Raw genomic sequence first — 12,272 nt, forward strand, 5'->3', positions numbered from 1 at the left:
AAAAAAAAAAAGAGAGAGATTCATGATGGCTAATTAGAAGAATCGGTTGGTTGGAGGTTAAATGTCCAGCCCTTTGGAATTCACAGCCTTTCACAATTCACAGCCTTTCTCAGAAAGGAAACGTTTGACTGGAGAATAAAACAAGTGTGGTATTGCAGGATCCGGCCAGCAGCCCACAATGCAATGGGGCTCTTTCTTTGTTCCCAGGCGGATTGGCAGGTTGAGAAATAATAGACACACACGAGATAGTGAAAGCTGGGTCCAGGGGAGGTCACTGCCTTCTGGTCCCGCGATGCCGCCAATACACTGGACATACCAGCATGTATTATTAAGTTTAGTGAGGGCAGGGGTAGGTTAGTGAGGGATTTAGGGTCATTTGATTATGAGGTGAGATGGTCACATGGGGATGAAGTAATTCTTTAACATAACATCTGTATGCAGAAGTGCAGTATACAGAGATAACAACTTACAATATAGTGTGTGCATCAGTAATTTCTAACAGAACCTTAAAACAGAAACAGTCTTTCCATAACCTACGATTAGCAAGATATGAATCAGCAGTAACAGTTGCAGCAAAAGCTGGTTACAAATAATCCATAGAAACAGGACATGAAGCTAGAAAATCAGACCAGAAATTCTCAGAAGGGAGTATGCCTTAACCCTAAAGAGGCCTAGAAGAGCCGTGGCAAGATGAGGGCTGTTTATAGCCCTATCTTACCCATAGGGACAGGCGCCCCTCATGCGTCCGTTTAGAGGCTTTCCACAAGGGTTGCATTCCATTCCCAGAGCTATGAACATCTGCTTTTCTGGGATAGGAATCTTGGTGATGCACGTCCGTTCATAGGCTCTCTGCAGGGGGAAGCACATCACCCGCTGTTGGCTCATTCTAGCAGTCCAACCTGGCATTGTCTTTACACAATCCTGCATGCAACTTCATATTTACAATAATCAGGAACATTTCATCTTTTATTCCATAGCAATAGTTTCAGGGGGTCTCCCTACAGCATGGCAGTTTTATTGTTCTAATTATAAAAAGTATCAAATACATAGGCCGGGAGTGGTGGCTCACGCCTGTAATCCCAACACTTTGGGAGGCCAAGGTGGCGGATCACTTGAGTCCGCCAGGAGTTTGAGACCAGCCTGGTCAATATGGCGAAACCCTATCTCTACTAAAAATAGAAAAATTAACCTGGCATGGTGCTGAGTGCCTGTAGTCCCAGCTACTCAGGAGGCTGAGGCAGGAGAATCGCTTGAACCCAGGAGGCAGAGGTTGCAGTGAGCCCAGATGGTGCCACTGCACTCAAGCCTGGGTGACTGAGACCCTGTCTCAAAAAAACAAAACAAAACAAAAACCCATAAAACAAAAAACAGTAAACATTATTTCTTTTCTTTATTATTATTTTTTTCATAATAGGATCTTCTTCTGTTTCCCAGGCTGGAGTGCAGTGGTGCTATCATGGCTCACTGCAACCTCCACCTCCTGGACTCAAGCGATCCTCCTGCCTCCATCTCCCAAATAGCTGGGACCACAGATGTGGGTGGACACTAGGCCTGGCTAATTTGGTTTCTTTGTTGTTCTTTTTTGTTTGTTTGTAGACATGGGGTTGAGGGAGGGAGTGTCTCACTATGTTGCCCAGGTTGGTCTTGAACTCCTGGCCTCAAGCAATCCTCCAAAGTGCTGGGATTACAGGTGTGAGCCCTGCTCCCAGCCCATTTTTGATATTTTTTCTTAAAATTTTTTTTTTCGCTTTCTGCAACTTCGGTTAAATATTTTTTAATAAAAATTAGATCATAGTGTGTGCAGTTTTGTAATCTATTCTTTACTTAATAATCATGAATACTTTTCTATCCAAAAAAATAATAACAATAACTTAAGAGATAAGGAAACTCTGGATACCTTAGGGATGAGGGAAAGTACCCAAAAATTAAAGTGGGAAGGCATTCATATCTCAAGTACAGAAAGCCTTTAGAAAGCATGTGCAGTGCAAAGTGGGGGGTTTACAGAGGAAGCAGCAGCTCTGTGTAGACCTCCTGGGCCACAGGTAGGCTTCACAGAGGGGCTTGCAAAAGGATCAACTTCTGGGGTATGATTCTCTGGCCCAGGCAGCTGTATGCAGGCAAGGTGGGAATTTTAGTTTCTCTGTCTAGAAGGCTGTGGATAGGTTATAGACAGGTCAAGGCTACAAAGTCACAAGGAGATCACTTTCTGGGCTTGTGACTGAGATAGGCTCTACCAGATGTTCTCATACCCAAGGCTGACTAGAGACAAACATGAGGTATACAGAGTAAGATGTAATCCCAGCATTTTGGGAAGCCAATGTGGGCATATCACTTGAAGCCAGGAGTTCGAGACCAGCCTGGACAGCATGGTGAAACCTCATCTCTACTAAAAATACAAAAATTAGCCAGGGTGGTGGTGTGCGCCTGTAATCCCAGCTACTTGGGAGGCTGAGGTACGAATTGCTGCAATGAGCTGACATTGCACTGCTGCACTCCAGCTTGGGTGGCAGAGTGAGACGCTGTCTCAGAAAAAAAAAAAAGAAGTGGTAAAGTCAACCAGATAAAATATATACCCACAAATGAATTTCCTGGGGTTTCCTACTAGATAAAATCCAAGTTCCACATCAAGACCCAACTAAACGGTCATTTTCTCTGTGATTTGGACACTGATTGTTGCAGCAAGGTTGAATAAAGAATGAGTTCTCCTCCTTTGGTAGGCCAATAGTAGAGATATTTGATCTGGCCCAGTGGATTGTTGCTTGCAAGCTTCTGGTTAAAGAAACCACCAGTGACTTAAGGGGACTTCAGAAACTGATGGAAGAGTGCATTTATTTTATTTTATTTTTCTTGAGATGGAGTCTCGCTCTGTCTCCCAGTCTGGAGTGCAGTGGCACGATCTCGGCTCACTGCAACCTCCGCCTCCCAGGTTCAAGCAATTCTCCTGCCTCAGCCTCCCATGTAGCTGGGACTATGGGTGCCGACCACCATGCAAGGCTAATTTTTGTATTTTTAGTAGAGACGGGGTTTCACCATATTGGTCAGGCTGGTCTCAAACTCCCGACCTCAGGTGATCCGCCTGTCTCAGCCTCTCAAAGTGCTGGGATTACAGGCGTGAGCCACCGCGCCCGACTGAGAGCATTTATTTTTATGTATTTTTTTTTTTTGAGATGGAGTCTTGCTCTGTTGCCCAGGCTGGAGTGCAATGGTGCCATCTTGGCTCACTGAAACCTCCACCTCCCAGGTTCAATCAATTCTCCTGCCTCAGCCTCCCGAGTAGTTGGGATTACAGGTGCCCACCACCACACCCATCTAATTTTTGTATTTTTAGTAGAGACAGCTTTCACCATCTTGCCCAGGCTGGTCTCAAACTCCTGACCTTGAGATCTGCCTGCCTCAGCCTCCCAAAGTGCTGTCCATTGACAGGTGAATGGATAAACAAAATGTGATATATACATACAAAGCAATATTATTCAGCCCTAAAACGGAAGGAAATTCTTGCAACATAGATGAACATTGGCTAAGAGCAATAAGCCAGTAACAAAAAGACAAACATTGCATCAATGTAACTGGGATCACAGACATGTGCCATCACACCCAGCTAATTTTTTGTATCTTCAGTAGAGACAAAGTTTCACCATGTAGGCCAGGCTGGTCTTGAACTCCTGACCTCAGCAGATCTAGGGCCCCTGAAGTGCTGGGATTATAGGCATGAGCCACTGCGCCTGACCTCTAATATGCATTTCTATCAAGGGTTTTAGAAATAGATACTTGAAGGCCAGGCAAGGTGGCTTACGCCTGTAATCCCAACACTTTGGGAAGCCAAAGGGGGCAGATCACCTGAGGTCAGGAGTTTGAGACCAGCCTGGCCAACATGGTGAAACCCCGTCTCTACTAAAAAGGTAGAAAAAATAGCTGGGTGTGGTGGCAGGTGCCTATAATCTCAGCTACTCAGGAGGTTGAGGCAGGAGAATCGCTTGAACCAGGGAGGCAGAGGTTACAGAGAGCCGAGAGCACCATTGCACTCCAGCCTGGACAAAAGTGAAACTCTATCTCGAAAAAAAAAAAAAAAAGATATTTGAAAGCCCGTATTGAGATACTCTAGAATCACAACAGCTGAAGCAGTATGAATGATTTAAAATGTAAATGCCAGGTCGGGTGCAGTGGCTCATGCCAGTAACAGCACTTTGGGAGGCTGAGGCGGGCAGATAGCTTGTTGGGGACCAGCCTGGGCAACATAGTGAAACCACATCTCTACAAAACCATACAAAAATTAGCTGGGCATGGTGGGGCACGCCTGTAGTCCCAGCTACGAGAGAGGCTGAGTCAGGAGAATCTCTTGAACCTGGGAGGTGGAGGGTGTGGTGAGCCGAGATTGTGCCATTGCACTCCAGCCTGGGCAACAAGAGCAAAACTCCGTCTCAAAAATTGATAAAATAAAATAAAAAGAGAGAACTTTACACAACTTTTTCCCCCTGAGACAGAGTCATTTGCCCTGTCACCCAGGATGGAGTGCAGTGGCCTGATCTCGGCTCATGACCACCTCCAATTTCCCAATTCAAGCAATTCTCCCGCCTCAGCCTCCCCAGTAGCTGTGTTTACAAGCATGGCCCACCACACCTGGCTAATTTTTGTATTTTTGGTAGAGATGGGTTTTCACCATGCTAGACAGGCCGGTCTTGAACTCCTGACCTCAAGTGATCCACCCACCTTGGCCTTCCAAGGTGCTGGGATTATAGGCGTGAGTCACCACACCAGGCAGAAACTTTACACAACATTTTAAAGATTTTCTGTGCTTTTAAAAAAAAGTCAAATAAAATGAAGTATTTACTCCAATTGCAGTCAATCTTTGTTTCATTCCATCTTGTAAAAGTTGAATACTTTCTATTTCTTATTTTTTTCTTTTTTCAAAGTATTTTTCATTTCTTATTTTTTTCTTTTTAAAAATTATTATTTTATTTCTTATTGATTTTTAAAAACCTCTATTTAAATTTACATTGAAAAAGTTGGCCGGGCGCTGTGGCTCATGCCCGTAATCCCAACAGTTTGGGAGGCCGAGGCAGGTGGATCACGAGATCAAGAGTCCCAGATCAGCCTGGCCAATATGGTGAAACTCCTTTCTACTAAAAATACAAAAATTAGCCGAGCATGGTGGCGCACACCTGTAGTCCCAGCTACTTCAGAGGCTGAGGCAAGAGAATCGCTTGAATCCGGGAGGCAGAGGTTACAGTGAGCCGAGATCGTGCCACTGCACCCCAGCCTAGGGGACAGAATGAGACCATCTCAGAAAAAAAAAAAAAAAAAGGGGGAAAAGTTTCTGGCCGGGCACCGTGGCTCATGCCTGTAGTCACAGCACTTTGGGAGGCCGAGGCAGGTGGATCACTTGAGGTCAGCAGTTTGAGCAGCCTGGCCAACATAGTGAAACCCCGCCTCTACTAAAAATACGAAAAATTAGCTGGGCGTGGTGGCGGGTGTCTGTAATCCCAGCTACCTGGGAGGCTGAGGCAGAAGAATTGCTTGAACCCGGGAGGCGGAGGTTTCAGTGAGCCAAGATCGCGCCATTGCACTTCGGCCTGGGTGACAAGAGCGAAATTCCGTCTCAAAAAAAAAAAAAAAGAAAGAAAGAAAAAAGAAAAATAAAAAAGAAAGGAAAGAAAAAGTTTCTGTGGCAGGGCACAGTGGCTCATGCCTACAATCCCAGCACTTTGGGAGGCTGAGGAGGGAGAATCGCTTGAGTCTAGGAGTTCGAGACCAGCCTGGGCAACATAGTAAGACCTCCCCATGTATATAAAAAAAATTAAAAAGAAAAGAAAGGAAAGAAAAGAAAAGAAAAGAAAAAGCTGGGTGGGCATGGTGTCCGCACCTTTAGTAACAGCTACTCAGGATGCTGAGGTGGGAGGATCGCTTGAGCCCTGGTGGCTGAGGTTGCAGTGAGCTGAGATCGCACCCCCCTAACTCCAACCAAAATTAAATTAAAAAAATCTTTCACTTGAAAGAGAAATTTTCTCTGTCGATGTTTTTGTTTTGTTTTGTTTTGTGATGGAGTCCTGTTGCCCAGGCTGGAGTGCAGTGGCAAGATCTCGGCTCACTGCAACCTCTGCCTTCTGGGTTCAAACAGTTCTCTGTCTTGGCCTCCCGAGTAGCTGGGACTACAGGCACCACCAAGCCCGGCTAATTTTTTGTATTTTTAGTAGAGACGGGGTTTCACCATGTTGGCCAGGAAGGTCTCGATCTCTTGGCCTCGTGATCCGCCCGCCTCAGCCTCCCAAAGTGCTGAGATTACAGGCGTGAGCCACCGCGCCTGGCCTCTTTTTCTTTTTTGAGACAGAGTCTCGCTCTGTCGCCCAGGCTGGAGTGAAGTGGCACGTCTCGGCTCACTGCAACTTCCGCCTCCCGGGTCCAAGTGATTCTCCATCCTCAGCCTCCCGAGTAGCTGGGATTACAGGTGCCCGCCACCACGCCCAGCTAATCTTTGTATTTTTTTGTAGAGACGGGGTTTCTTTCGCCTTGTTGGCCAGGCTGGTCTTGAACTCCTGACCTCAGGCGATCCGCCCACCTCCGTCTCCCAGATTGCTGGGATTACAGGCGTGAGTCACTGTGCCCAGGCAACACACACACACACACACACACACACACATATTTAATTATAAGAGAGACCAGGTGCCAGGCTGGTCTCAAACTCCTGAGCTCAAGCGACCCGCCCGCCTCGGCCTCTCGGATGCTGAGGTTACAGGCGTGAGCCACCGCTCCCGGCCCTACCTCATCTTCTTAAGATAGGGGCACGGATTGCCCTGGAGGGTTAGAAACTTCGAGGCTTTTGTAGTCTCAGGAAAGGCAAAGGCCGCGGCCAGCCTCTTCGCGGCATGGGCGTGGCTCCCAGCGACTTCCCAGCCTGGGGTTCCCCTTCGAGTCGCAGACGCTGTGTGCCCGCCAGTAGTGCTTGGTTTCCAACAGCTACTGCTGGCTCTTCCTCTTGCGGCCTTTTCCTGAAACGGATTCTTCTTTCGGGGAACAGAAAGCGCCAGCCCTGAAGTCTTGGCACGGAAAGGCCATGCGGAGAGATTCCGAGGCCGGAGCCACTGCCTCCGAGGCTTCCGCGCGGAGTGCCAGGGGCGCCCCGACGGATCCCAACGAGTCTCCGGCTGCCCCCGAGGCCGCCCTGCCTAAGGCGGGAAAGTTCGGCCCCGCCAGGAAGTCGGGATCCCGGCAGAAAAAGAGCGCCCCGGACACCCAGGAGAGGCCGCCCGTCCGCGCAACTGGGGCTCGCGCCAAAAAGGCCCCTCAGCGCGCCCAGGACGCGCAGCCCTCTGACGCCACCAGCGCCCCTGGGGCAGAGGGGCTGGAGCCTCCTGCGGCTCGGGAGCCGGCTCTTTCCAGGGCTGGTTCTCGCCACCAGAGAGGCGCGCGCTGCTCTCCGAAGCCAAGACCCCCGCCCGGGCCCGGGGACGTGCCCAGCCCCGGCATGCCGGTCTCGGCCCCCATTCTCGTACAGGGGGATGCGGCGCCTGGGGCCGGGAAGCTCCGGGCGGTTTTGGAGAAGTTGAAGCTCAGCCGCCAGGAAATCTGCGAGGCGGCGGAGGTGGTGAACGGGGTTGTGGACCACCTGCTGCGCAGACTGCAGAAGTGCGACTCCGAGTTCAGAGGCGTCGGGCTGCTGCGCACCGGGAGCTACTATGAGCACGTGAAGGTGAGCTGCTTGGCGCCCTCCCGCCGAGCCCCGCTGCTCGGCCTTCCGCAATTCGCAGTCCCTACCTTCCTCGGGTCGCGCCCCTCACTTCCCTTCGGAAGTAACTTAGGCTTTTGCATGTTTTTCGGTAGCCTATTCTAAGTAAAACGACAAACCGTTCGTTTATTCATCTACACATCCAACGATCAGACAACCAACCGGTACTGATTGCTGGCTAATTTCAAGACACTGCCCCCGGGAGAATTCAAATGTATGGGTTCATTCATGCAAGCCGACATGTATCGAGTTTCCGTAACAGGGCAGTGTTTGATGGTGTGGACCTGAGGTCCCAAGTCAGATATTGACTTGGATAATTTGAAGTGATCTGTTAAAAATTCCACATAGACTTTTTCCTATGAGGAAGACCTCTTACTCCATAGAAAAAAGATCTTCAGTTTCTCTTTCCCTCTTCCTCCCGCCCCCTCTCCTGCTATCCCGTCTGTCCCCAGTTTCTTTTTTTTCTTTTTTCTCTTTTTTCTTTTCTTTTTTTTGAGGCGGAGTCTCGCTGCGTCCCCCAGGCTGGAGTGCAGTGGCGCGATCTCGGCTCACTGCAAGCTCCGCCTCCCGGGTTGACGCCATTCTCCTGCCTCAGCCTCCTGAGTAGATGGGATTACAGGCATGAGCCTCCACCCCGGCTAATTTTGTGTTTTTAGTAGAGACGGGCTTTCTCCATGTTGGTCAGGCTGGTCTCGAACTCCCGACCTCATGTGATCTGTCAGCCTCAGCGTCCTCCCACAGTGCTGGGATTACAGGTGTGAGCCACCGCCCCTGGCTTCTTTTGTCTTCTCTCTCTTCTCTTCTCTCTCTTCTCTTCTCTTCGTCTCTTTGTCTCTCTCTTTTCCTCCTTCCCTCCCTCTCTTCCTCTCTCTCTCTCTATTTCATTCTTTCTTTCTTTTCTTCCTTTTTCTTTTTTTGATGGACTTTCACTCTTGTTGCCCAGGCTGTAGTGCAGTGGTGCCATCTAGGTTTCACTGCAACCTCCGGCTTCCGGGTTCAAGCGATTCTCCTGCTTCAGCCTCCCAAGTAGCAGGGATTACAGGCGCCTGCCACCACTCCCGGCTAATTTATGTATTTTTAGTAGAGACAGGGTTTCACCATGTTGGCCAGGCTGGTCTCGAACTCTGACCTCAGATGATCCACCCACCTCGGCCTCCCCAAGTGCTGGGATTACAGGCTTGAGCCACCACACCCAGCCCAGACTGTGTCTTGAGCATGATTCTTTTTAATTAACTAATTTACTTTTCAGCATCAGATATGTCTCTGATTGAGCATGATTCTTATTACATAAGTATCAATTCAGTTCAATTACTGCATATGGCGGGTCCAAAGGAAAAAGAAAGTTACTAGTTAGAATTAGAGAACAAGACATTCAGAAGACAGTCTCCATTCAAAACCACTGTGTGTGTGTGTGTGTGTGTGTGTGTGTGTGTGTGTGTGTGTGTGTGTGTTTTGAGACAGAGTCTCGCTCTGTCGCCCAGGCTGGAGTGAAGTGGCACGATCTCGGCTCACTGCAAGCTCTGCCTACTGGGTTCACGCCATTCTCCTGCCTCAGCCTCCCGAGTAGCTGGGACTACAGGCGCCTGCCACCATGCCCAGCTAATTTTTGTATTTTTAGTAGAGACGGGGTTTCACCGTGTTAGCCAGGCTGGTCTCTATCTCCTGACCTCATGATCTTCCCGCCTCGGCCTCCCAAAGTGCTGGGATTACAGGCGTGAGCCACCATGCCCGGCCCAGAATCACTTTGTTTTTAAAAATTATGCCAATGAAAAGAAATCCAGTGAAATTTGTTTTATCTAAAACTTTTTCTTTTTTTCTTTTTCTTTTTTTTTTGAGATGGAGTCTTGCTCTGTCACCCAGGGTGGAGTGCAGTGATGTGATCTTGGCTCACTGTAACCTCCGCCTCCCGGATTCAAGTGAGTCTCCTTGCCTCAGCCTCCGGAGTAATTGGGATTATAGGTGGGCGTCACCTCGCCTGGCTAATTTTGTATTTTTAGTAGAGATAAGGTTTCAGCATGTTGGCCAGGCTGGTCTCGAACTCCTGACCTCAAGTGATCCACCTGCATCAGCCTTTCAAAGTGCTGGGATTACTGGCGTGAGCCACCGCACCCAGCCTAAAACTTTTTCTGTTACTGATTATGAGCTATATGTGGGCCAGGTACAGTGGACTCATGCCTGTGATCCTAGCACCATGGGAGGCTGAGGCAGGAGGAACTTGAGGCCAGGAGTTTGTGTCCAGCCTGGGCAACATAATGAGACCCCAGCTCTACCAAAAATAAGTTAAAAATTAGCTCGATGTGGTGGCACACACACGTAGTCCCAGCTACCTGGGACTACAGATTCTAAGTAAAAAAAATCTTGAAAATACGTGGGAAGTTTCTTGTAGAAATTCCCTGTAGAATTGTCAGTCCTTATGTTCTTTTCATTCTAAGTGTTAATGTACTTTACTATTTATATACTTTGGACTCAGTGAAAAGGTTACATAGAAATCAATTAATTGTAGTCTTTTGTTTGTTTTTTTGTTTTGTTTTGTTTTGTTTTGAGACAGAGTTTCACTCTTGTCGCCTGGGCTGGAGTGCAATGGTGTGGGTGGCCTCAGCTCACTGCAACCTCTGCCTCCCAGGTTCAAGTGATTCTCCTGCCTCAGCCTCCCGAGTAGCTGGGATTACAGGCATGCACCACCATGCCTGGCTAATTTTTTGTATTTTTAGTAGAGATGGGGTTTCTCCATGTTGGTAAGGCTGGTCTCAAACTCCTGACCTCAGGTGAACAACCCGTCTCAGCCTCCCAAAGTACTGGGATTACAGGCGTGAGCCACCGCGCCTGGCCAGTGGTTTTAAGTAATGGTATAGTAACTGGTAAAGAAAAGGAACAAACGGGCTGGGCGCGGTGGCTCACGCTTGTAATCCCAGCACTTTGGGAGGCCGAGGCGGGCGGATCACGAGGTCAGGAGATCGAGACCACGGTGAAACACCGTCTCTACTAAAAAAATACAAAAAATTAGCCGGGCGTGGTGGCGGGCGCCTGTAGTCCCAGCTACTCGGAGAGGCTGAGGCAGGAGAATGGCGTGAACCCGGGAGGCTGAGCTTGCAGTGAGCTGAGATTGTGCCACTGCACTCTAGCCTGGGTGACAGAGCAAGACTCCATCTCAAAAAAAAAAAAGAAAAAAAAAGAAAAGGAACAAACTACAGCAACATGAACAGTGAAAATGAATTACATAAATAATGTTGAACAACAACAAAAAGAATGTAAAGGAATACATACAGCTGATGCAGCAAGACAAGGAAAATAAAGGCATAAGATGGGAAAAAGAGTGATGAAATCGTTATGTGTAGATGACTTGATTGGCTTCATATATAAACTGTTGGAAATAATTAGTAAACTAGCAAAATTGCTGGTTGCAAAGTCAATAAACAAAAATAAAAATATTTCAATATACTAACAAGATTAAAAACAAAATGAAAATACTATTTAGAATATCATCAAAAATATCAAAGCTAGGTCCATTGGTGCATTCTGATAGTCCCAGCTATTTGGGAGGCCGAGGTGGGAGAATCACATCAAGCCAGGAGTTTGAGGCTGCAGTGCACTATGATCTATCTGTGAGTAGCCACTGTACTCCAGCCTAGAGACCCCATCTCTAAAAAATAAAAATCGAAAACTTTGGCCAGGCATGGTGGTTCATGCCTGTAATCCCAGCACTTTGGGAGGTAGAGGCAGGCAGATCACTTGAGGTCAGGAGTTTGAGACCAGCCTGGTCAACATGGCAAAAACCTGTCTCTACTAAAAATACAAAAATTAGCTGGGCGTGTTGGCGTGCGCCTGTAATCCCAGCTACTTGGGAGGCTGAGGCAGGAGAATTGCTTGAGCCCAGGAAGCAGAGGTTGCAGTGAGCCAAGATTGCTCCATTGCACTCCAGCCTCGGTGACAAGAGTGAAACTCTGTCTCAAAAAAAAAAAAAAAAAAAAGGCAAACTGAAAACTTGAAAGACAATTTAAAAATCAAGTATTTAGGAATAAATATCACTAAAGATATTCAGAACTTAAAAACATAACTGGGTAAATTTGAAGAGGAAGTAATTGACAACTATGTCATGTTCATTTTTCCTCAAATTGATCTAGATTTAATGCAATCTCAGTTGAAATATCATCAGTTTTTTTAATTAAATTGACAAACTGATTAAAATATTTATTCATTTATTTTTTGAGACAGAGTCTCGCACTGTCGCCCAGTCTGGAGTGCAGTGGTGTGATCTCGGCTCACTTCAAGCTCCACCTCCTGAGTTCACGCCATTCTCCTGCCTCAGCCTCCCGAGTAGCTGGGGCTACAGGCACCCACCACTACGCCCGGCTAATTTTTTGCATTTTTAGTAGAGATGGGGTTTCACCGTGTTAGCCGGGATGGTCTCGATCTCCTGATCTCGTGATCTGCCCACCTCGGCCTCCCAAAGTGCTGGGATTGATTACAGGAGTGAGCCACTGCGCCTGGCCCAAAAGATTTATTTATTTATTTTTATTTTTATTTTGAGACAGAGTTTCACACTTTTGCCCAG

General features: G+C 47.7%; 1 protein-coding gene across 1 annotated transcript in view; it reads left to right on the forward strand.

Annotated features, from left to right (window-relative positions):
• CGAS (cyclic GMP-AMP synthase) overlaps positions 1-12,272 on the forward strand; it is a 38,801-nt gene that overhangs the window by 6,122 nt on the left and 20,407 nt on the right. Inside the window, exon 3 of the mRNA XM_032153160.2 lies at positions 6,935-7,684. Coding sequence (XP_032009051.2) covers positions 6,935-7,684 — 750 coding nt within the window. The remainder of the gene's footprint in view (positions 1-6,934; positions 7,685-12,272) is intronic.

The sequence above is a fragment of the Hylobates moloch genome, unplaced genomic scaffold (genome assembly GCF_009828535.3).
Source record: "Hylobates moloch isolate HMO894 unplaced genomic scaffold, HMol_V3 SCAFFOLD_2, whole genome shotgun sequence".
Classification (NCBI taxonomy): domain Eukaryota; kingdom Metazoa; phylum Chordata; class Mammalia; order Primates; family Hylobatidae; genus Hylobates; species Hylobates moloch.